At 38.3% G+C, this 23,679-nt stretch overlaps 1 protein-coding gene across 1 annotated transcript in view; it reads left to right on the plus strand.

Annotated features, from left to right (window-relative positions):
- The window catches only part of zdhhc9 (zinc finger, DHHC-type containing 9), a 39,674-nt gene that overhangs the window by 3,515 nt on the left and 12,480 nt on the right, over positions 1 to 23,679 (plus strand). The window contains exons 2-3 of the mRNA XM_015389009.1: positions 10,548 to 10,708; positions 20,130 to 20,288. Of these exons, the coding sequence (XP_015244495.1) occupies positions 10,548 to 10,708; positions 20,130 to 20,288 (320 nt within the window). The remainder of the gene's footprint in view (positions 1 to 10,547; positions 10,709 to 20,129; positions 20,289 to 23,679) is intronic.

Here is a 23,679-nt window from a genome sequence, read left to right on the forward strand (position 1 = left end):
TCGGTTTGAACTGCAGGAGATTGTCTTGACCATGTCTACATGCCTAAATGCAATGAGTTGCCGCCATGTGATTGGCTGCTTAGAAATTAAGTGTTAACAAGCAGGTGGACAGTGTACCTAATAAAGTGGCCGGTGAGTGTATACTAGACACAAATCTTTCTAGATATTTAATTTATAAACTTTTGTCATATCTTTAACATGATACCACCTTGATGGAATAGTTTTATACACATTTTTATGGGGGTAACATTAAGCAATGCTATTTTATTGCTATGTTAAATGTATTCAGATTTCCCTTTTATGTTTCCCTATTTAGGTAGAATTAAACAACTCAGTTTAAATTGAGCTAATATATTTATTTAATGCATACTCTGAAATGTAGGCACTATAAGAATCTACCCACACTGAATGTGTCAGATTTTACACTAATTTAACAAATTCAGTTTGTTTTAACAGTGAGCTCTTCATTGTAACTTCTCAATAAAAAGGAATGTTTTCTATTTTTTTAACCACTGATTTCATGTTTTTCTGTCTCTAAGTGACCTAAGGTTTACAGAGGATTAATATTTAATGAGTTAAGAGGCCCACCGTAACTTTGCTTTAGAAAAACCCTTCAGCTTCAGACTCGGCTGCTCTGTGTGGTTCATTTGAACCATTTCTCACCAGTTCTGGTTGTGTTTCTTACATGAAGAGCACAAATCTAATTAATATGTTTACCTTCCCTTGTTTTTAAGTATTTATTTTCCTGTAATTTTCTTTTTTTTTAAACCAACATATCCGGTATGACTTGACGGAAAATCCTGCAGTTCAACGCGGCCTTCCTTATTGAACGTGGGTGTGTAAAGCCATCAGGTCAAATCCATTTGCTGCTTACAGCAGAGGTAGCTGCTCTCGTCCAAAGCCAGGCCCTTCCTATCTTTAAGCCCGATCGTTTAATGGCCTCCTGCGCTCCTCTGAGCCCGGACAGAAACAGCCCCTCTCTGGCTGGGAGCTTAAGAGCGGAAAAAAAGCTGATAGTGCTCTCACAGTCCTCTCAGAGGAAGCGACGGGATGAAGGCTGGATGGTCGTTTGCTGAGCATGTTCATATTAGAGAGGAAGATAATTATCTTCTGTGGGTGGGTGGTGGGCGATATTGAAAATGTGATGAGGCTTAAAGAACATGGTGGTGATTTAAGCTCATCATTACTTTGCACATACAAACCTCAGTCAGAAATGCTTCTGTAAAACACAATCATCTTTTCTAGAAGCTAGATTTAGTCTTATTTAGCTTCGACAACATAGGTCTGACCCGGGTTTCATTAACACTAGAGTTGATTTTAAATCTAAAAGCAACAGTTTACAAAAAAATGTATCTTTAACTTTTTTGAAAAGGTTCGTAGCAATCAGTAGGAATAAAAAGCTCATTTTTAAATTTTATTTTTAAAAGAGAAGGTCTGATTGGTCTAAACAAGCCATCAAAAGGGGTTTAAATATATCGACTTTCAAAATACACCTTATATCGGTAGCATAGTTAATTCTATATTCCCAACACTGATGTTCAAAAAGTGGGTTTATTTGGACTAATTTATGTATTTTTAAATCAATATTTTATGAAATTAAGAGATTTAAATCTTAAAAATCTTAAAAGATTTGATGGGTTTAAGCAGCAAGCGACTGGGTTTAAAAAACATAAAGACTAATATTTCATGATTCAGATGAAAGTGAGTTCCACTGTAGGTTCTATGTGGTAGCCTTGTAAAATAGCTTTGGAATGAATTGGAGCAAAGGTTGAAATTCCGGTTTTGGCATAGACCACACCCCTAAACTTTGTAGATGTTCACAGACTAGTTAAACTAGCTTTTTCTGGAAACCGGAGTCTCTCAACAAACCTAACACCATATATTAAGGATAGGATGTAATCAAAGGTCATGGAAAAGCAGACTGAATAGTTTTGGCAGTGCAGTGTAATAGACTTTCTAAGTATTTACTGTAATTTGAAGTTCAAAAACTATATTAGGCAATCATCCATTATCTGACACGCTTTTCCTAATTGGGGTCTCAAGGGGTGCTGGTGCCTATCTCCAGCAGTCAGAGGCGGGGTACACCCTGGCCAGCAGGGCAACATAGAGACAAACAACCATTCACGCACACACTCACACCCAAGGACAATTTAGAGAAGCCAATTAACTGTTGGACTGTGGGACGAAGCTGGAGTACCCAGAGAGAACCCACACATGCTCAAGGAGAACATGCAAATTCCATGCAGAAAGACCCTGGGGCAGGAATTGAACCCAGAACCTTCTTGCTTCAAGGCAGCAGTGTTACCAACTGCGCCACTGAGCAGCCCATTAGGCAATCGAATAAAAAAAAAAAAAGTCTTGTAGAAATAGTTTTGGCAGCTGTCACTCTGTTTAACTGTACCTTTCCCCGTCTGGCCTGTACCCGTACTCGTACTCGTACTCGTACTCGTCGTCTCCCGCTTTATCCGGAACCGGGTCGCGGGGGCAGCAGACTAAGCAGAGACTCCCAGACTTCCCTCTCCGCAGACACCTCCTCCAGCTCTGTTGGGGGAAGCCCTAGGCGCTCCCAGGCCAGCCGAGAGACATAGTCTCTCCAGCGTGTCCTGGGTCGTCCCCTGGGCCTCCTCCCGGTGGGACATGCCTGGAACACCTCCCGAGGGAGGCGTCCAGGGGGCATCCGAAGAAGATGTCCGAGCCACCTCAACTGACTCCTCTCGATGTGGAGGAGAACCGGCTCTACACTGAGCCTCTCCCGAATGACCGAGCTCCTCACCCTATCTCTAAGGGAGAGCCCAGCCACCCTGCGGAGAAAGCTCATTTCAGCCGCTTGTATCCGGGATCTCGTTCTTTCGGTCATGATCCAAATTTCATGACCATAGGTGAGGGTAGGAACGTAGACCGACCGGTAAATTGAGAGCTTTGCCTTTTCGCTCAGCTCTCTCTTCACCACAACAGACCGGTGCACCGTCTGGCCTGTACCCATTATATAGTAATGTTGATCTTTAGAGTCCATATAAAACATTGTTAAAAGTTTGTAATGATTTATCTCTGAAAAAGCAAGGCTTTTACTTTGACGAATCAGCTTTAGAGGCCAGCATAATAAAGTACATAGTTCATTTTGCAATCAGAAATCTTTAATTCATTAACTTGCATCATATCCCACATTTATTTTATTTTGAAGAGTACGTTTTGTTTTGAAAATCCAGTTAACTAATTCCCTTGATGGCAGATTTGGTGGTACAATGCAATATGTTTGGCAAAAAGGTTGCATATAAAATAAATTGGCTCAAGCCTAAATATAAAAATAAATAAATAAGTCATAGGTTTAACTGAAAGGTTTTAAAGATTCATTATTTCTAGCTTAACAATCTATTTTTTAATTACATAAACATCTCGATTCCTATTCTGAAAAGTAAAATGTATTTTTTCCCCCCTGATACCCAAGATCCAGAGACAAAATTGGAGTTTTCAAAAATGCAACAGCAGAGAAGAAAACCTGAAACCTCCATTAAGGAGCGGGTTCTGAAGGTGACGGTTTGCATCGGCACTGAAATTTACATTAGCTGAGCACTGGTGCTGCATCAGCTCACCCTGCTACATGTAGTCACGCTATGCAGAAGGAGCAAAAAGCCAGTCTTCAAACCTTACTCCAAATTATCATTAATAGTCATATAAGTGTCTATTAGTTTAAATTAGATCTGCTGCACCTTTAACAATGACAAATTTGATCTAAAAAGCTGATTTTTTTTTTTTTTATGTATTGGAAGGTTCCTAATATTTCCAAAAAAAAAGAGAAAAAAATCTGAGACAAATATTCCAACATAAGCTTATTGTATTAGTGTTGATTCCACCTGTTTTCCTCTACAAGCTGACTTCTTGCAAGTTGAGCTGGAGTTACAGGCGAGCAGTGTCCTGTGCCGTATTCCTTGTAGTTTTATATCCATATGTTGGCAACCTTACCGTGCTTCAAACTGTACATCCGAGCAGCAGAACATTTGAACGGAAAGAAGACATTAAGCACGTGTAAACAGTTTAGTCAGTAAGGTGGGGTCTGCTTCTCTGTTGTTCTCCTCATTTTGTAGGATGATCCGATTCTCTTATCCTCCCATTGAACTAAGTAGAACCTGCTGTTAAATACACGGTCTGTGGCTTTAAAAAACATACCTCCATAGAGCCTTCCTTGCTCCTTTATTTTTACTGGATACTTTCAGGTAAATATTTGTGCAATTTATGAGGAGGCATGTATGCATGCAACCACCTACAGCGCATGGAGGAAACTGGACCACAAAGACAGTTTGTCATCTGTTTGTCCTTCCCAGGACAGTCAGCTGCAAGGCCGAGGAAGCATATGTGCATGCAATGGGTGTATTCTCCTAATGTGCAGCGCAGGGCTGATCCTGCAGTGCAAAGAGGCTGCAGTTGGAGAAGATCCCATAACAGACACACGAGCCTCCCTCTGCATCCGACCCCACCCTGCCTCCCTCTTTGGCCAGTCAGGAGGCGGCATCCAGCTGAGGCTAAATGAGCAATAACATGATTTATGCCCTATTCAGAGTACATGCTCCATTTAGAGTCCTAGCGATCTGCAGGCTTTTTGTAATAGGAGGAGAGTGCTGCTCTCTCTGGTGGACTGATGCGTTTTCACCCACATCCTGTTCTCATACTGGGAGATTTCCTTTTTCCAGTTTTAGAAAATGCCCTTCTAAAACAAATCTATTTGGAAATAGGTTTGTTTCATCATTTTAATATCCCCAATGCCAGATTTTTGAATAATCTATGATGCAACGGCTGTGATTATAGCTTTAATCCTAGTAAAAAATTCATGATGCTGCCTATGATGGTTCTGGTCATTTCATATAGTGATAAATTGTTGCGAATCAGGGCAGACTGCCTTCAAGGAAACATATAATGCCTTTAAATCCTTGCTTTTCCTTTTGAAATCATTCAGTAGTGGTTTGTGTAAAATGGAACTGCAATGCATTGTAATCCCCTCAGGTAGGTTTAAGAGCATTCTCTTTAAATGTAAAGAATTAGGAACCGTCCGGTCTTTTTCATTTTTAGGTCTTTGTTAAAAACCCACATCTTTGCTCTGGTTCTTAAGTTAAACCGAGCAGATCCGCTAAATATTTTTTAGTATACTTTAATTGTATATGTATTACATTTGTATACAGTGGTTTGTACAGACATATCATTGTTAAATGTGCTCTATAAATAAAGTTAACATAACATAGAAATTCCCACCCTGCCTCCTTCCAGGTTCAATCCCATTTGGCTATTTTTGTAGTTTAATAGCAGAAATACCATTATCTTGTAGCCATGTAGAAACTAGAGGACTCTACATTGGACTCTGTGGGTCAAAGCAATATTGACATAAAATAGTGTCATTAATATTGTATCTTTGACATCCTTTAGCTAGAACTTAAGAATAGCTGCAAAAAATGAAAATAATGCTTTTAGTAGTTGTTTAGTAGTTCTCCAGGAAATACTCTTACCTATTACCTTTTTTTAAACAGCAATGTCAAACAGAAAACTGCAAAGACTGAAAAAACATAACCCAAACAGAATATCTATTCAGCATTTTGAGAGACTAAATCTAAACTATTTTGCACTCTTAGAGACTCCAAAGATGACAACAAAATGGATTTTAAGGTTAAAGAAGTGGATTTTGCATGGAATGCCCCCTTAAATCCTAGAGCTTATTGTGGAAACTTGAGATTAAGTACTGGGTTAACCATTTCAGATGTGTTTTTTTTTTTTTTTTTTTTTTTTATATGCAGCAGATGCAATGAAGTTTTTTAGGTTGATTCTCGACCTTTTTTTTGCACATAAAAATGCTGTATACCCTTTGGTAGTGAGTGGTTGGAGAGTTTTGAATCAAGTGGAAAATAAATCAGTTGCAATATTTTCCCCATTTATATATCAATCTTTATGAAAAGATTTTCATTTTTTGACTAAACTCCAGATTCACCTCTCAGTCTAAATTGTTGTTAAGCACATCTATAGACTTTAAATGGTAGGGAGTGTTCAGTGGTCATGCATTAGGTTAAAATATAAAATAACAGTTTGGTTATCTGATCAGCATAAATATTGTCCAAATCTGATCTCTTACACATTGATTTGTGCTTTCTCTAATTATGAACATCTTTCTGCTTGTTCATAAAATACATTTTTCAGACAGAGGCTGGTCTTCTTTACATACATGCCTTCTGCAACAGATGCTATAAGCCCTGCAGGTTCTCTAGAGAAGCCTCAATTGATCAAATCTACTGTAATAATCTATGTTTGGAACATAGATATCATGCATGAGCGCTCAGATTGGAGGAGTGCGATTAGTTCTGAGGAAAAGCATATCAGTTGCTTGGAATCACTGCTGCAGAGGGATGTATCAAATCTCTTCATGTATTGATTTTTTTTGTCCCTTTTCTCTCCACACTGTAAAAGAAGAGAGCCTGGCAGAGTTTGTGATCTTATAGTTTATCTGGCAGTGCCCCAAGAACCCGGGTAATTTGATATCCAACTTTTGCAGTATTTATTTTTTTGCTTAAGTCATGCAGGTCTACAACAGCTTAGAGCATGTTTGATGAGAGGAGGACACACAGGGTTCCTTAAAGGCAAAATGTCATGAGTCATCCAGCATCTTGACTGCTTCTGCTGTTTGACTGAGTCGTTAAGAGAGATTTTTACTGTAGTTTTTCATCTAGAGGTTCATGTTATTCTGAAACGAACTGTCTAAGCATCAGGATCAAAGTTTGAAGCAGACACGCCTTAAATTACCCTCCACCTCACGTACCCACAGGCAGAAGTAGCTTATCAGGATCTGAAATATAATGGGACCTGATTATTTTACACGTGCTCTAAATTATGACTGGAAAATTTCTCAACATTAAACAACAACTTGTGTCAAACCTTTGGCATAATTTTATAGGGTAATGTGTTTTTACACCATTTTAACAAATTAATACTGATTCTGATGATTTAAATCTACTACTGGAGTTAAAATTTTAAATTATAAATATTATTAGGCTTTTTAAAGGAAGAAAATACAATGTTTCAAACAAGAGGGATGACAGTTTATACCATCAACGTAACTGATTGTTTTAAAGCAAACACATGGCTGGAAAAATTAGGATGAGAATGAAAGACCTCCACAAGTTTAGATCACTCAAGATGCCAGTTTATCTTCAGGTGGTGGTTTCTTGAAAATAAACAATTAAAATTAGGAAAACCCAGGAAACTATTGTGAGAAGCTTATAGAGGAAAACCCAAAATGTATGATCCAAAAACTAGTTGAAAGACAATTCTAACAGATGGTAAAAAACGGTATGCTAACTTTTGTATTTTAGGAAAGTAATAAGAATAATCACAAGTTCAGGTTCAAGGTTACTCTATTTTTTTTTACTCTGTTTTTGTATAATTGTTTTTGCAGTGGTTTTAAACATTTCATTTTAACATCTTAACAAAACCAGAACCGTTTAAATCAATATGATGATTTTTAAAGCGCATCAAACTCCATAAACCAAACCAAAGACAGAAGGGCTAAATTTTAATAAAAACAGCAGTACCTTTGGGTGTGATTTATTCTTAAAAACAACTATTTTTTGATGCATTAAATATACATTTTCAGTGGTTGTAGTTGCTTGTTAACTTGAATAACTCCTACTGAGTCGGAAGTTCTTGTTTTGCAGACAAACTGGTTCATTCCTGCTTTTATAGGGCTGCTAATGTTTACATGCAGTTGTGGTTTGCGTCAAATTGTTGCTTCTTTTTACAACTATTTTATGTTTTAGAAATGCATTCAAATCAGTGTGCAAGTTTACGTAAGTGGAGGACAACAGACAGAAATTCCATAGGATCTAAAATTTCACTGACCTCTGAAGCAGAACTGCATTGCATTCTGGGGGATGTAGGCAAACAAAATGATTTCTCTCAACCTCTTAAAGTACAACAAACTCAGCAAGTTTGGGGGTATGGCTGACTTCTTTTTAATGGCTACATTTATGTTTGATTAGGTATAAAATAAATATTAATATTGACTTATATGAAAGGCTTATTAGATTTTTTAGCCATATTGCACTGCCTTAGTGCCATCCATTATCTTATCCAGCCTAATCATTGTCTCTTTCAAAAAGGTGAGCTTTGCATCCTTAAAAAAAACAACAAAAAACAACCATTTGATGCTCTTAACCACATCTTATACTCTGGACTTTGTAGATTTACAGAGATGGTTCAAAGGTCATAGAGGAAGAGTGACATTAAGCCTTTAGCAAACAGAGACGGATCTGTCAACCCCACTGATTCAGCTTTAAAGGCGAGAATCACTCCTGCTTACATACCTTTTGCCTCGGAGTGTTTTTATTTTGATTGTTTAAAAATAAATCTTCAGGTCAGACTGAAAAAAGCTTTGATATAATTTAAAAATAAAACTTATAAAAATAGCTGTGCAAAAGTGTTAGTGTCATATTTTATTTATTTGCTTAGCTTCCAGAGGGTGGAGATATGGAAATTAATATTTGCAAAGAACATGATCTATTCTGGTTGACATTATTTGAAAAAACAAAACAAACTTTCCTCTCTCTGAATGACATAATGGAAAACTGTGTTATAATGCATTTGGGGTTAGAGCTGTTTAAGCTAGATGCAGCTTTGTTGTTTTTTTCTAAATGAGTGGAAACTGGAAGAACCGGCGCACCTGGTTCTGCTGCAGTTTATGAAATGTATCCCACAGCACCTTGAAAGCCCATCATATAGCTCCAGGCAGCGACTCCATTCGCCAACAAGAGTCAAACGAATAAAACTGTAAATGAGGTCATTTTACATTTACTGGTTTGAAGTTTTGAAGCAGAAATTAGAATATAAACGGCTATTATCTGATTGATCGGCTTTGGGAAAGTTTCTGCTCCTGGAAAATAGACAGATTTACTCCAGTTTTTACTGGTGGTCCTGTCATAGCTGATAAACACGCCATTTCTCCTGCAGCACCGCCCAGCTCCTTAGCAGCTGAAGGAGGTAGCCACACTCAGGAGGGTTGATGGGAAGTGATGATAGAGGGTGACTCAAATTCCTGACCATCATTATTACAGGAATCACCCACTTGGATGTCCTGGCTCTCTGCTTCACAGTAGAAATGTATATTGATCTGATTCTGCTGCCCATTTCCCATCAGTAGTGGTGGGTAGAAACTGCTCAGACCGGTGGAGCTGGTGTTGTAGGCTGATCGTTTCTCAGGTATGCTGACACTCAGTTCAGAGAGCAGATAAACAGATGGACTTTGTTCCCTGGCCTGTAATGCTGACTCAGGCTGTTCCTGCCAACTACAGTAACTAACTCCTAGCCACTCCGAATCAGAATACAGGCTTCAGCTATAGTCCAATAAGTACTCTCAATGGCCACTTCTTTAGGTATGCTTTTACTTAAGTCCATTTTGAACCCTGTCATGCTCAGAACTGCTTGTGGCAAATAACCTCAACATTCCTTAGATTTTGTTGGTCTGTGTTGACTGATTACATCAAATAGTTACTGCAGATTGGTTTGCTGCCCTTCCATAAGGAGAATATCTTTATTTTACTGCATCCCAGAGGTGCTCAGTTGGACTGAGATTTGGTGCCTATGAGACAGTTTGTGTGCAGTGGACTCACTGCCATCGTCCTATTCAAGAAACTGGGCTTCAGTGTTCAAATTAATTGGAGGAGATACCCCAATACCATCACACTACCTCCAAAAGAGCAAGTCGTCATTTCTGTGGCCTGATAAATTTATTTAATTAAAAAAAAAAATCTTTAATCTCTTTGCCTTTAACAGTAAATAGGCAGATGGTTTCAAATACATTCAACCAAAAAATGTGAAAAACACAAGCTTATGTTTCAGTACTTTTTTTCTTGCTTCTTCTTGGTGATCATTAGCATTACATTCTGCATAAATAATACCTTCTTCTTAAAATTTAGATGAAGCCACATAGTTTAACTATTAATAACTGTGTGCTGAGGGCTTTGTAGGTGCTGCTGCTCTGCTGCAGCGTTTGACTCTGCAGCACACATCTGTTACTGAGCAGCAGGCAGGATCAGAGGAGTCCAGCTGGCTCTAAGCCCGCTACGACTGACTCACCAAGTTGATAGCTCCCATCCTTTCCACCAGGGCAGAGGAGTGTGCCTTGTATATACACAGCTGTGAGGTCTGGTTAAAGGTTCACGACCTTATGCTTAAAGCAGCAGCTCAGAATATGTTTCTGTCATTTTGTGATCTCACTAAAGCAACTCCCATGATTCTGTTGGGTCAACCCCAGTGCTTTTCTAAGGTCTTTATGTCACTTTTCACATGCTGTTTCTTTAACACCACAAACCACAACATGATTTTTTTGGATTCTTTGCATCAGAACAGCAAAGAGTATTTAATATTTTGCTAATAAAGGGAAAAGGGCTTATTAAAGATGCATTTTGAAGCGTATTCTTTAAATGTGTACCCATCTCTTTGGTATCCCCAAATAGAGTTAATAGATGTTTCAAACTGGAGCTATTATTAATCCTGTTTGTCAACCTCTTTTATATGTATAGATGCCCGTACCTGGCCGTCCACCTGTCTCCTGCCATCCCAGTGTTCGCTGTGGTCCTCTTCCTGTTCGTCATGGCCATGCTGCTGAGGACGAGCTTTAGTGACCCGGGGGTGCTGCCACGCGCCCTTCCAGAGGAGGCCAACTTCATAGAGATGGAAATTGGTCAGTAGATTAATCTACTTAACTTAACTTAATGAAGTTTTAGTCATCTGCTGTGGTCATGACACCATTAACACTTTTAGCCTCATCAGTGCTTATTATCTCTCCTATTTATGTTTCCTAAAACGTATATAAATTACACGAAAGCATATATACAGAATATATGTTCATATATATGTATGTACATAAGCTGTGCTTCCAGTTGGCCTTAGAATTGTATTTAAACGAAAAGTCCGGTCAGCAAGGAATAACCAATGGGTCATTATTTATACCTATTACTAATACGTTTGCGGTGATTTTATGAAAGTAGCATTAATCAGTACAAAAAACAAAACAAAACAATATTCTTATTTGTGATCACTGAGTCTGGGACCGGCCATTTTTTCCCAAATATAGTAACACCTCACTCTTGACATTTTCCGGCATCAACGTCTCGGTGCGGTAAGCAGAGTGCCATTCTCCCCGCTTTAAAAGCTAAATCAATGGAAACTACTAGATGCATCTGCAATCAACAACAATTATTGAAGATTTCCAGAGGACTTCACCATTGAAATTCGTGAGAACTATAGTTAAATGACAATGCCCATGTGCATGGCAGTTGGATATTGTAATACATCTGGTAAAAGTGGAAAAAAAAATTAATCTTTCCCATTCATGATCCACCGCGGGTTCGTTGTTGGATTGCCAACTTGAAGAGGGAGGACTTGCCATCAAGAACACGTCATTAATCCATTACTTTCTGCTTCGCATAATGCACTGGTCGTCACCATCATGGATAATAGCGCGTTGTGACAAACACCAGATACAGCACTGGGACTTGCTCAACAGCCGATACAGCACTGTGACATCGCAAACCAGTAGTTGACAGTAGTGCTCTTTAACAAACATGGATGTCTCCAGTAAAACACATTGAAATTAAATTACTCTCAAATAAAAACACTTATTTATTGAAAAGTATCTAATAATTTCATACTTAAAGTACTTTCAGAAGTTTGTATTCTGAATATGACCGGACTTTTCCTTTAAAGGGTGAGGCCATAAGATAAGCAGAAAGGAGTGTACTTCTATTGTCTAACAGGGCAAAACAAACATCACTGAAATGATTAATGCTGTCACTGCTGGATGTGTGACTGGAGCCAGAAGTCTGCTATTTATTAACCTTTAAAGGATTAGTGCTTCTCCAAGTTAGCAGGAACTTAGTAGCTGTGTTGGGTTCAAAAGAATGTTTTTCTTAATGAAGTTTAAGTCAAAAACTGAAGAAGTGAAAAAACTGAATCCTCTTTATTTCAAACTTCTTAGAGATGCTTTGATTAGACATGTGAGCTTGGTTGATGTTTCAAGTTTTCTGTAAAGCTTTTGATGATGTGATGCAGATTTTTGCCAGTTCTGAATTTCAATTTAAATACATGTAATGGAGAAAATACTTTTCCAGCCTTCTTGCCAAGAGGTCCTTCATTATTTACAGCATGAGCACTTGGTGTGGAGGACAGTTTTTCAATGATTATTTCAGAATAATTTGTTTGGTAACAAGCAGACAGTCCTTTAATTTGTTCATTGTTATCATAGCTGCACATTAGATATGTTGGAGTTTATGAAGTGTTGACTTCTGTAAAAGATTAAGGCTAGGTATTTAGTTCCCTGAGGTGGGATTTGCTGCTTTCATTATGACTGAATCACTCTGTGTGGGGTGACAGTTCTTGGTGGTTAAACGCCATAGCTGTGGCCTTGATGACCCTTACAGAGAGCCTGGAGTTTGTAACAGCTAGTTAGATGCAAGCAGCCAGCTGCAGGAGCTGTTAAAGAAACTGAACTTAAATCCGAAACAAAACTACAGCTGGTGCAATTACTCATTGAGAGGATTTAGTCCTGCATTTAAGGACATTAAATTACCAGATTTTTTTTTTTTTGTAACAATCTATGATAAGAAGTTTTCAGGTTTTTTTTGTTTTTTTTTGGGGGGGGGAAATGCAGAGCGAATGTGAAACCTGCATATTTTTGCAAAAATTAATATTGCATCACTGGAACTATATTTTGTCCTTGGATTAAGGTTATTTTAATTATTTTGAAAATAGTCATTAGATAGAAAACTCGCAATGGAGCAGCTTGTAGCACTGTTGCCTTGCAGCAAGAAGGTCCTGCCCAGGTTCTTTGTGCATGGACTTTGCATGTTCTCCCAGAGCGTGCATGGGTTCTCTCCAGGTACTCCAGCTTCCTCCCACAGTCCAAAAACATGACTGTTTGGCTTATTACAGTCTCTAAATTGTCTGTAGGCGTGAGTGCACTTGTGTATTATTGTGTGTCTTTATGTTGCCCTGTCATGGGCTGGCGACCTAGACAGGGTGTACTCTGCCTTTCAGCAATAGACTGCGGGAGATGGGTACCAACCCCACTGCTACCCTAAAGGATTAAGCAGGAGAAGATGGATGGATGGATGGATGGATGGATGGATGGATGGATGGATGGATGGATGGATGGATGATTAGAAAACATCTGGTTCTTTTTTTTTACTTTGTGGGTTTAAGCTTAAAATGGTAACAAGTTATTTTTTTGCTTGCTACAAAGTGACACATCTTCTAACCTACCACTGGAAGGATATATCTGCCTATTATCTTTTTGCCTGTTCTCTTGTTCTTTATTTGTTTTTAAATGTATTCATTTTATTATAATGCGTTCATTACACTTATTTCAAAATTTCCAAAATACCTAGATTGCATCTGTATACAGTATCTGTGTTATGAAAACATAGATCTAGGTCTTTAGCCTCTACCTTATATCCTAAATGAGCCCAAAATAGCTCTTCCACTTGCCATAAAGTTTTATTTCTTGTATTATATTGCTTAAATGGTATTTCTACCTTGATGTAACTTATTTTACAAAAAAAAATATTCATTGAATAGTAAACAAAAGCTCTTTCAAAAACAATGGACATTATGAGGTCCTTAAGGTTGACACAAAATTGGTATTTATGCCTTCAAACTGCTATTAATATCACTTTTTAAAAAAAATCATAAATGGATTGCATGTGTGTATGAGGCACCATAGAAAATATGTTGCTTCAAAGTATTGAAAACTAATTTATTTATATATATATATATAGCTTTAATTTTCTCCTGCTGGGATTTAACTTATTTATGAATTTCTCTAATTGTACATTTGGGAGTTTGCTTTTGGTTTAAATGCTATTGCCGTCGTCTGAGATGTTCCTCTGCAGGTTTCGAAGGTTTGAGGTGAAACTAATTGGCAATAAAACACAGAACAAATGAACAACAATGCAGCACACATTAACATATCCCAGAGGTGTGTTTTTCACACCGAACACAGCAAAGCAGTGAGCGGGGACATCAAGGCTTTTACAGCAGACCTTTTAACTGCTTTTCAAATGGTTATTAGAGTCTCATCCGCTCATAATAATGGAACACTTTCCTAATTGGTCAGTGGCTGTTTAGAAAACTACTAACCTGAAAATGGCAGTGTAACATTGATAATGGTTGTTTTGTTCACCTGATGTTCTGGTAGAATAATTGGAAAGACTTGACAAGACAAGTTACAATGGGACAAAGATAAATTCATTTCACAGGTCATGTACTCAGTCAAACTTGGTAAAAACTTACTTTCCAGCAAACAGGTACTGGATTTAAATTCAGGCTTATGGCTTGGTGCATGGAGTTTGCATGCCATGTCTTTGCATACATCGGTTCTCTCTGGGTACCAAGGCTTCCTCCTTAAATCCAAAACCATGACCTTGGTTTTGATTTCTCGGTTCCTTTCAACAGACAGGTGATTTGTGAAGGGTGTACCCCACATATCCCCCAGTTACTGCTGTTGATGGTCACCAACCCTCCACCCCCCTTTGAGTTTTGATTAAAGTATTATATCTATGAAAACAATTCCCTGACCACATATTTTCCAGCCTAAAGGTGCATTCAGACCAACCGTGGTGTTTGCAGTAATTTCTGTGAGCACCGCCAGGAGTACACCGCTCCACATATCAAATGCACGGTGTTTCATGAAAAGATCACATGTGCTACTGTTGTTTCAGCCATATTAAAGATTCTTTTTTTAGGTTACGCAGAGTTCAACTATCCCCCTCATTAAGCTCCGAATTGAATCAATCATCTAGCCTACTTTTTCAGTACTTCTTTATTGCAGGTAAAACTTTTGTTGGTTTTTAAGATTAATTACGGCTGATGACGTCACCATCCAAGCAGATGTTAGTGCTGGGCTGGTTCCCTGATATAAAGTTATTGCATAATATTACATGTTATTCCTTTGCTGGTGTTAAATATAACAGTGAACATGTTTACCTTAGTTAGTGACTGGAATGATTGTTTAATATTTAGTAAATCACCAGCCTCCCAGACCCATCAGCTTGGATCTGCTGTTACCCTTGGTAACCCCATGTCTTTCCTGTAAAGGGCTTGCTTTAGGTATTTCACAATAAAAGCACAGGTCAAGCTTAGCTTCAGACTGCTGCTAAATTGTTCTCTATGCACGATTTTTGAATCCACTCAATAGTGCTTTCAATTTCTGCTTTGGTTCATCCAGACCTAAGTATGGGTAAATGTCGGATTTGGATTCTACCCATGGAGAAAGCACCAATGCTGCACGGTTCTGTTTTGACCCTGGAGCCAGATGCAGTCAGTCTACAAAAATCACATCGCACAAACGGGAAACTGAACATTCACAACATCCCTATTTCAAAATTCATTCACTAAAGAGATTTCCTGTCATAGCGCTGGACTGGTAGAGTGATGCCCATTTTTCACTTTTTGTAAAAGTAGGTTAAACATTATGCTACTTTTTTCCCCCCTAAATCTTGAGAGTTGAGGCTTTGATGCAATAATCCACTGAATTTGTTTGCTTTTATCCACAAATTGCTGGTTTTACAGGGCTTTAAACATAGAAGATTCCATTTGAAGGTTCTCCATCCCTCACTGCAGATACTCTTTGAAACTATGCAGTCCAACAGTTCACCTTCTAACATTGTCAAGTGACACAGTTTTCATGCATAGCATAGAATATACATGTGCTTGTCACTTCTAAAACCTCCAAGGTTTAGGAACAGTTAGCTTTACAAACTGCTCCAGATACAACTGACATACAGCTTAAATGTCATGACCAAAGGCTCTGTCATAAATCAGCATTTTTACTCCAACCTGATTCCCTTTTTAGTGTGTGAATTGTCCAAAAAAGGGCAGCTTGGTGAAAAGTTACAAAAGCAGCACCACTTACCGACGCCATGCTGACGAGTCCCTGATTGTTAGAATCACCCCTCTTGGTGAAATAGTGATCAAAGCAAGGTGGGCTAATATTAACAGCCTTCTAGGAATGATGAAGGACTAGAGCTTTGTGTTTTGTACACCATTTGGGCTTTTCTGTCACGAAAAAAGAGCCCACCTGATATAACCGTGCGCCCTTTCATACTCTGGATTGTCCTGCAGATTTTAACTAAGGCCCAACGCTGACACACATTTTAACATGAAAAATCTACCTTTAATAGATGTTTGAGTAAATGTCTTTGTCTTTAGTTAAGTAGTCATGTAAATCAGATCAGTCCTGAGCTACATCCATTTGGAAGGCAATCAAAACAGAATAATTAAACAGTATATGCACCAAAGTGGGTGTAATGGAAAGCTCTGTGTTTACATCTTTAAGCTTTCTATCCCCAATTCTTCCTGAGAAGAGATCACTCAGAAGAAACACTTTAAATAACACTTCATAATTTATATGTATTAAATAACTACAATGACAACAGTTTTTGCAGAAATTGTAATTTTGCTCAGACCAGTGAAAGGACTCGGGTTACAGACTGCAGCGCTTACCAACGGGCTCGCTTCTTCAGAAAGTCGACCCAGAATACCAATTTAAGAAGCATTTGATTCACACAGCCTGAAACCTCATCACAACATTACATCATACACATGTTTGTAAATTAGGAGACATCACTGATCCCAGCCTTATGAAAGAAATACATTGTTATGGATCAAGGACATTCTGAATGCACAGTGAGAGAGCTGTCTGATAAGTATAACCCACTCTACGTATACTCCCATTTCATTTCTAAATCTTGTCTTACTTAGATAAACTAATTGGAGAAACATGAGCCTTAACACTTAACAGGCAGGTAATATTGAGATTTAACAAGTGTATATACTAGAATAATAGAAAATAATCCTAACATGAGGAACAAATAAGGTTTCTATGAACTCAGTGTCCTCAGTCATCTATCCGGGGTCGCTGTAGGGCAGGTGCCTATCTTCGGCAGTCTGTGGGCTAGAGGCGGGATACACCCCAGACAGGTCGGCAGTCTGTTGCAGGGCAACTCAGAGACACACTAAGACACACAACCATGCAAACACACACTCGCAACTAAGGACAATTTGGAGAAACCAGTCAACCTAACATTCATGTTTTTGGACTGTTTGAGGAAGCCGGAATACTTGGAGAGAACCCACGCATGCACAGGGAGAGCATGCAAACTCCATGCAGAAAGACAGCAGGCTGGGAATCTAACCTGCAACCCTCTTGCTGCAAGGCAGCGCTATTGGGCAGCCCTAAGTCTAATAATCCATTTAAAAAATGTGTTTTTTTGCATTTTATTTCACAATAAATGAGTAGTAAACAATACATCCGATTAAAAAATTGGACTTTATTAGTTCATTAATTTCAACCCAAACTAGGTATTTATGCCTTCAAACTGCTATTTACATTAATGTTTTTGTATGGAATATATGTATTTAAAAGACAACTTGTAAAAAATATGCAAATAAAACCCGAAAAAGCAAAGCTTTAACAAAGTTTTAACAGTTTTAGAATCTATAGAATGAATCGTTTTGGTATGAGTTCTGCTTGTATTCTTTGCTCTTATAGCTCCATATGTGCACACTCCTTCTGGCATTCTGCAGTCCTCCTGGAGAAGGTTTATATTTAGTAGAGCGACAAGAAAAACATATAGTCGGAGCTACAGTGGAATAACAAAAATTAGTGACAGAATGGCCTAGTCAAATTTAAATCCAACTTAGAATTTAGGGCAAGATTGAACTAAATTCACATTCACTTTCCATAATCTAGGCTTGAGCTTTTACAAAGGGACAGCTGGCAAAAATGTAAATCTTAAAATGCAAAGTTTGTAAATCAAAAGTAAGTTCTACAAAGTATAAACCTATATGAGCTAAATATAAATACTTGCATTGTTTTTCTTTGATTTATTTTGGAGAAAATGCAAGACCTTCTCAATGTTTGCCTCGTTTTGGTCTGTCACAGAAAATACTCTTAAAATCCAATAACCTTTGTAACATGGCAAATAGTAAAACTTAATGGTGTATGAATACTGTTCAAGGCCTTGTGCATATTATTCAGTAAGAGTGAGCTAAATAATACTTAAAGAAGAAGAAAGTGACATTATAAAAGTTGCAGCATTCACTGTAGCTTCTGGAGATCTTTTCATTTTTGTTTATGTATTCCTCTTCTGAAGTGTTTTTTTTTTTATAGTCCTCTAAAGTGTATATATAGTTTTATACATTATGCTGGTTGAACTGATGTAGATACTGCTGTGAAAAAATAATTTCCCTTCTTGGATCAATGAGATAAATGTCTATTTATCTCCATCTAAAAAAAGCCATTTGAAAAACCAGGCAGACATTTTGCTGAAGTCGCTGCAGCCTGGGCGGTTCTTTCCCCTCAGCCTATTAGTGGCGGTCTCAAAGAGGATCACTTTTTCAGAAGAGTCATCCTCTCTGAATACATAATGCCACCAGCATATCAAGCCAGGACCCCCAAGGGAGGGGCATCAATTCCTGCAAGTGCATACTAACAGATTTATTCCCAACGGTTGGTCCCGAAGCCGACTGCTCCAGCTTTTTTCGGGTGATTGATATCAATTATCTCATACTGTCAGAAAAGAAATCTGTTCATTTTCATGCCTTATGGATGAGTTTGGATTATTTTTTGCAGAAACTAATTAACATGGCAGATATTCTCCATTGAGGGCTGCAAACAAAAAACAATACACTATTAGTTTATATTAGAGCTAGTCGTATTCTCTTGTCTGAAGACTTTCTCCAGTTGAGATAATTAACTTCCCTCAAATATAATTTTTTTTTTATCTTTATGCATCCCCAGAAAATCAAATAGGCATGCTTGCTTTATCCCATTATGTGCTCATTTTTGTCTGCTCACTGCAGCATGTTAATGGTTGATTCTCCACAGTGGTTTCTCTCCTGAGGGCTCTGAGCCTTGAGCTGTGTTATCATTAGTGCTCTGCCCAGCTTCAGCAGCATAACATTATTAGAAAAATCTAAACTGTCAATCACAAACATAAGATTGCCCCCCTAAGTGTCCATGCAGTGTTTTCGTATCCTTTTTTTAAATTATTTGTTGAAGCTTAAATGTTTCATATTATTGAACAATTCAAATATCAAACACAAATAGCCCAGATAAATGATAAATGCCCTTTTTGACTGATTTATTAGGGCAAAAGAGGAGTTCAAACCCACCTGGTCTTTTTTGAAAATTATACTATATCCTCTTGTCCAACTACAAACAACTGGGGTCATTATTTTTTTTTATTTGTATTAGTTCACTTCCTACTCTGATCACTGCCAGATTTGTAGAATAGATAAATTACCGTACTCAAATAGAAACGCTTTGACATCATGAAGTTGGCCGACACATGCAAAAGGCATCAAGCTCCAATTTAAAGAAACTTCAGAACAGATGGGAAACAAAATTCTTGCCAATTATCGGTTTGGACAGATTAATAAGCTGTCTTTGAGGCTTTAAGATTCAATAAAAAAATAACAAACTAATAAAAAACATACCCCGCCTCTCGCCCATTGACTGCTGGAGATAGGCACCAGCACCCCTCGCGACCCCACTTGGGACAAGCCTGTAAAGAAAATGGATGGATGGATGGATGGATGGATGGATGGATAAAAAACATAGAGCATTGGTAAACATTCCCAAGAGTGGCTGGCTTACCAAAACAATTCCATGAGCTCATCAATAACCCATCCATGAGTTCAAAAAAGAGCCCTGAAAAACCTCTGAAGCCCCATAGGCCTCACCTGCCTCAGATGAGGTCAATAATAACAAAGAGACGGGACAAAAGCGGCCTCCGTGGGAGAATCCAAAATAACTACAGACCTCCCCAAAACAGTATTGTCTCATATGTACCAAAAAACACGCATCTCATCGATCCAAAACACTTTGAGGAAAATATTCTGTGTTATAGACAGAATGATGGGGTGATTTTGGAAAAAGTAACCGCAAAACAGAGCATACACGTAGTAACATAACATGTCCTCACGTTGATGTTCCAAACTGCTAATTAAAGAGCAACTATGACATTTAAAAATTAATAGACCTCGGTTTCCAATGTTCTATGTTACTAATGTTGAAATCCTTTTTTTTCTTTAATGCACAGAGGCTGCTAATGGGAACGTCCCCTCCGGACAGCGGCCTCCACCTCGAATCCGCAATGTCCAGATCAACAACCAGATTGTCAAGCTTAAATATTGCTACACCTGCAAGATCTTCCGGCCTCCACGAGCATCTCACTGCAGCATCTGTGACAACTGTGTCGGTAGGTCATCTCAGAGGTGTAGCAGAAACATGCTCCTCCCTAAGATCTTCACATTTAATATTTAACTTATCCCACTACTTATCAAATCTCAATTCAGTCTTATAACTTGTCAAAAACTATTTAATCCATAAACCAGTTAGATTGAACTCTAGGCCTCTGAGGCTAGTGTCCTGCAACTTTTAGCCGTTTCTTCTTCACAGCAAATATTAACACATTAGAAGATCTCTGTAGAGCTACAGTAGGGAGGTGGTTTTTCTATCTATTTAAGGCTTCTAGTGGAAAGAATGCATCAATAAGCAAAACTGACCTTTCTCCATTTAAGATTGAAATTGTTGATCTAAAGTGTGAATGAAACCCTTCTGTAAACTACCTGTGGTAAAAAGCTGGCATCAAGTCATGTTTTGACATCTCGAAAATATGCAGCTTTTTTTTTTTCCACCAACCACATAAGAATGATAAATGTTACACAAATTGCAATTTATATAAAAACCATAAGGATAATCATTACTGCTCACTTAAAATGTACATTACAATGAAATTTATTCTCTGCATTGAACCCATCCCTCATTGGGAGTATACTGGGACTACGGCTGTTACTCAGGGACCCCGTCTAGTTCTTTAACCATAAGGCCTCAACTCCCCCAAGTGGTAAAGGTAGCACACGGAGGAAGCGCCTATGCATGTCTATAGGTAATGAATCATTGAACTCCTACTGAAGCTGATACAAGGAAGAACCTAGATAATAAGTCATGCAATATCCTTGCTGCTAATTGCTGGGTTTGGCAACAACAGCAACTCGGTCACAAAGTGGTTCACCAAGTCATGCAGCCAGTTTAGTAATTGTTGAGGCACATATTGCGCTGAGGTTGCTAACTTAATACAGAGTGGATATCTACAAACGTCCAACCTTCATGTGGTTTTCAGATTAGTTTAGGAACAATGTGCAGGGAACCTAATGGCATAGGTTTCCTTGGCCTAGCTGCACAGGGTGGCTAATTCCAGTTCCTGAGGGCCAGTATCCTGCAAAGTTTAAATTCCCCTTGGTGCAACACACCTGATTCAGGAGTGTTTTTTGTCTCCTCAGTATTCAGTCAGTTCCTCTAGAGCAGGCATCCCCAACCTCGGTCCTGTAGGCCCACTGTCCTGCAGGTTTTAGAGGTTTCCCTGCTTTAGCACAGCTGATTATCTTCTTCTTCTTCTTGTTTTACTGGCGTCTTGCAACCAAATGGAGCATTATCGCCACCTACTTGACCTTATTTATGTTTCCTTAAATCCTTAGGTTTAGTCCAGTTTGTTGAAGATAAGATGACATGATTTTAAGTACCGTCTTTCTGGATTTATTTGAGAAGATATTTTTAATGTCCAGTTGTTTGATTCCTTCATGTAACAGTCCTTTCCTTAAATCTATTCTTTGACTTGCATATTTAATACACTCAAACAGCACATGTTCTACTGTTTCTGGTTGACTACACATGTCACAGCTGATTATGATTGCAGTAGACCAAAAGCCTGTTAATCAGCTCTCAATTAAAATCAGCTGTGGTGGAGCAAGGAAACTTCTAAAACCTGCAGGACAGCGGGCCTCGAGGTCCGAGGTTGGGGATGCCTGCTTTAGAGTCCTCTCAATCATCTGATTACTTGATTCAGGTGTGCTAAACCAAAGGCACATCTAAAAGTTAGGATACTGGCTCTCAGTAACTGGAATTACCCACCCCTGGTCTAGCAGTTGCATCTAAGCTTTAAATCAAGGGAGGACGATCTTGAGCATCTTGATTCAGACTGGGATTTCTGACCAACACTAGTTCAATTGGCTCCATAAAAGTGACTAGGCAACATGGAAGCAGCTTCAGAGTCTAAGAGGGACCTGATTAAAAAAGTTTCCTACTTGCTGGTATCTCAGAACATCACATATTAGAACTTTTACCCAGATCTTTTAATCTTGGCTTAAACAAAATGTCTATTAAGTAATGTATTTATTTATTTATTTTTTTGTTCAATCATGGTATCATTTTGCTAAATCAAAGCTTTAGAATTTATTTATACATCAAAATTAGTTTGTAACTTGCATGACTTCAAATGCTTTGGTTAAAAAATAAACTAGACAAACTTTATGATCTTATGTCTTAGCTCAGTTCAGAAAATCTAATGGAGCTGCAGATAGCTTTTAGACAAAGAGGGCAGCTTTTATTTTAGGAAAAGCTGTTTAAAGTAAATTTTGACTAAATAATGAAATTCAACTGAAGTAGGCAGGAGATTAGAGTGCCTGAGTTGAAAGGTCAAAACTACAGCTGTGCAGCTTCAACAGAGTGAGGTGAGTTGGGTTTATTTGAGTTCATCTTTTAATGCAGAGAAAGATGATAAAACAGTCTACAGACACTGTGGCATTTAAAAAAAAAAGATGAGTTCAAAAATTTTAAAGATAAGTATTGAAATAAGCAGAGAAGGTGGCAGGTATCAGATATCTGGTATGTTCTTTGAATGATGAAGGTAGTTTGAACAGTAAAATTGCCTAAGTTAATTTTGAAGCATGAATTTTGGGGTATGTGTCACCTTCTGGACCCTGCAGGTTAAAGGTTATTTGGCTGCTGACGACTGAGGGATGTGCTTGAAGGAAAACGTATGAGAGGAGACAATAGAGCCCCTTTAAGGGAATAAATGCTCAGTCATTGTGAACACTGGTTTGTCTGTACTCACCTACTGTAGAGAGGCCTGCCATTACACATGCCTCAGTCCCTCTGTTTCTAGAAGTATCACCTTTATGCAACCCTAAAAATGTGCAAATAAATGTCTTTTGTGGTCCAGCTCTGTCAGTTTGTAACTTTAGGTTCGGTTGAGTTTATGGATTAGATGCAAAAGAAATCCTGGGTTGGTTTGATTATTATGCAAAAGCTTGGCTTGTAGCTTAAAAATTGCCTGAACAGAGTCAACGATTACCGTCCTGCTGCTCTGTATGTGCAGCTGTGGAGCTCAGATAGACGCGGCGTCAGTCAGCAGCTCTCTTAGCTGCTCTGTTGCACTCAGTCTTTAAATGACTGCTGTTGCCAGGCAAACAGAAAAGATATGTTTTTTTTAAGGGCGGGAGGGCTTCGAGCAAATCAATAATAAAGTTATGCTGGATGCATAAAATAGATTTTAGGCACATTTTGCTTTACAAGTGTCCTCCTCTTCTTCCTGTGTCCTTCAAACCTTGTGTTCTCCTTTTGAACCCGTATGTCTTCTAATTTAACAATTTAAAACCCGTTTTCTGCAGAAATGATTGTTAAACATTTAAATTGAACATCAGATTTACATTTTTTGAATTCCTTAAAAGACTTAAAGCTAAAAAGCTGAGTCTGTATGATGTTTACATGAAAACATGATGGTCAGACAATATTGCTGGTGTTTGTTTTAC

The sequence above is a fragment of the Cyprinodon variegatus genome, unplaced genomic scaffold (genome assembly GCF_000732505.1).
Source record: "Cyprinodon variegatus isolate N-32 unplaced genomic scaffold, C_variegatus-1.0 Scaffold19, whole genome shotgun sequence".
Taxonomy (NCBI): Eukaryota; Metazoa; Chordata; class Actinopteri; order Cyprinodontiformes; family Cyprinodontidae; genus Cyprinodon; species Cyprinodon variegatus.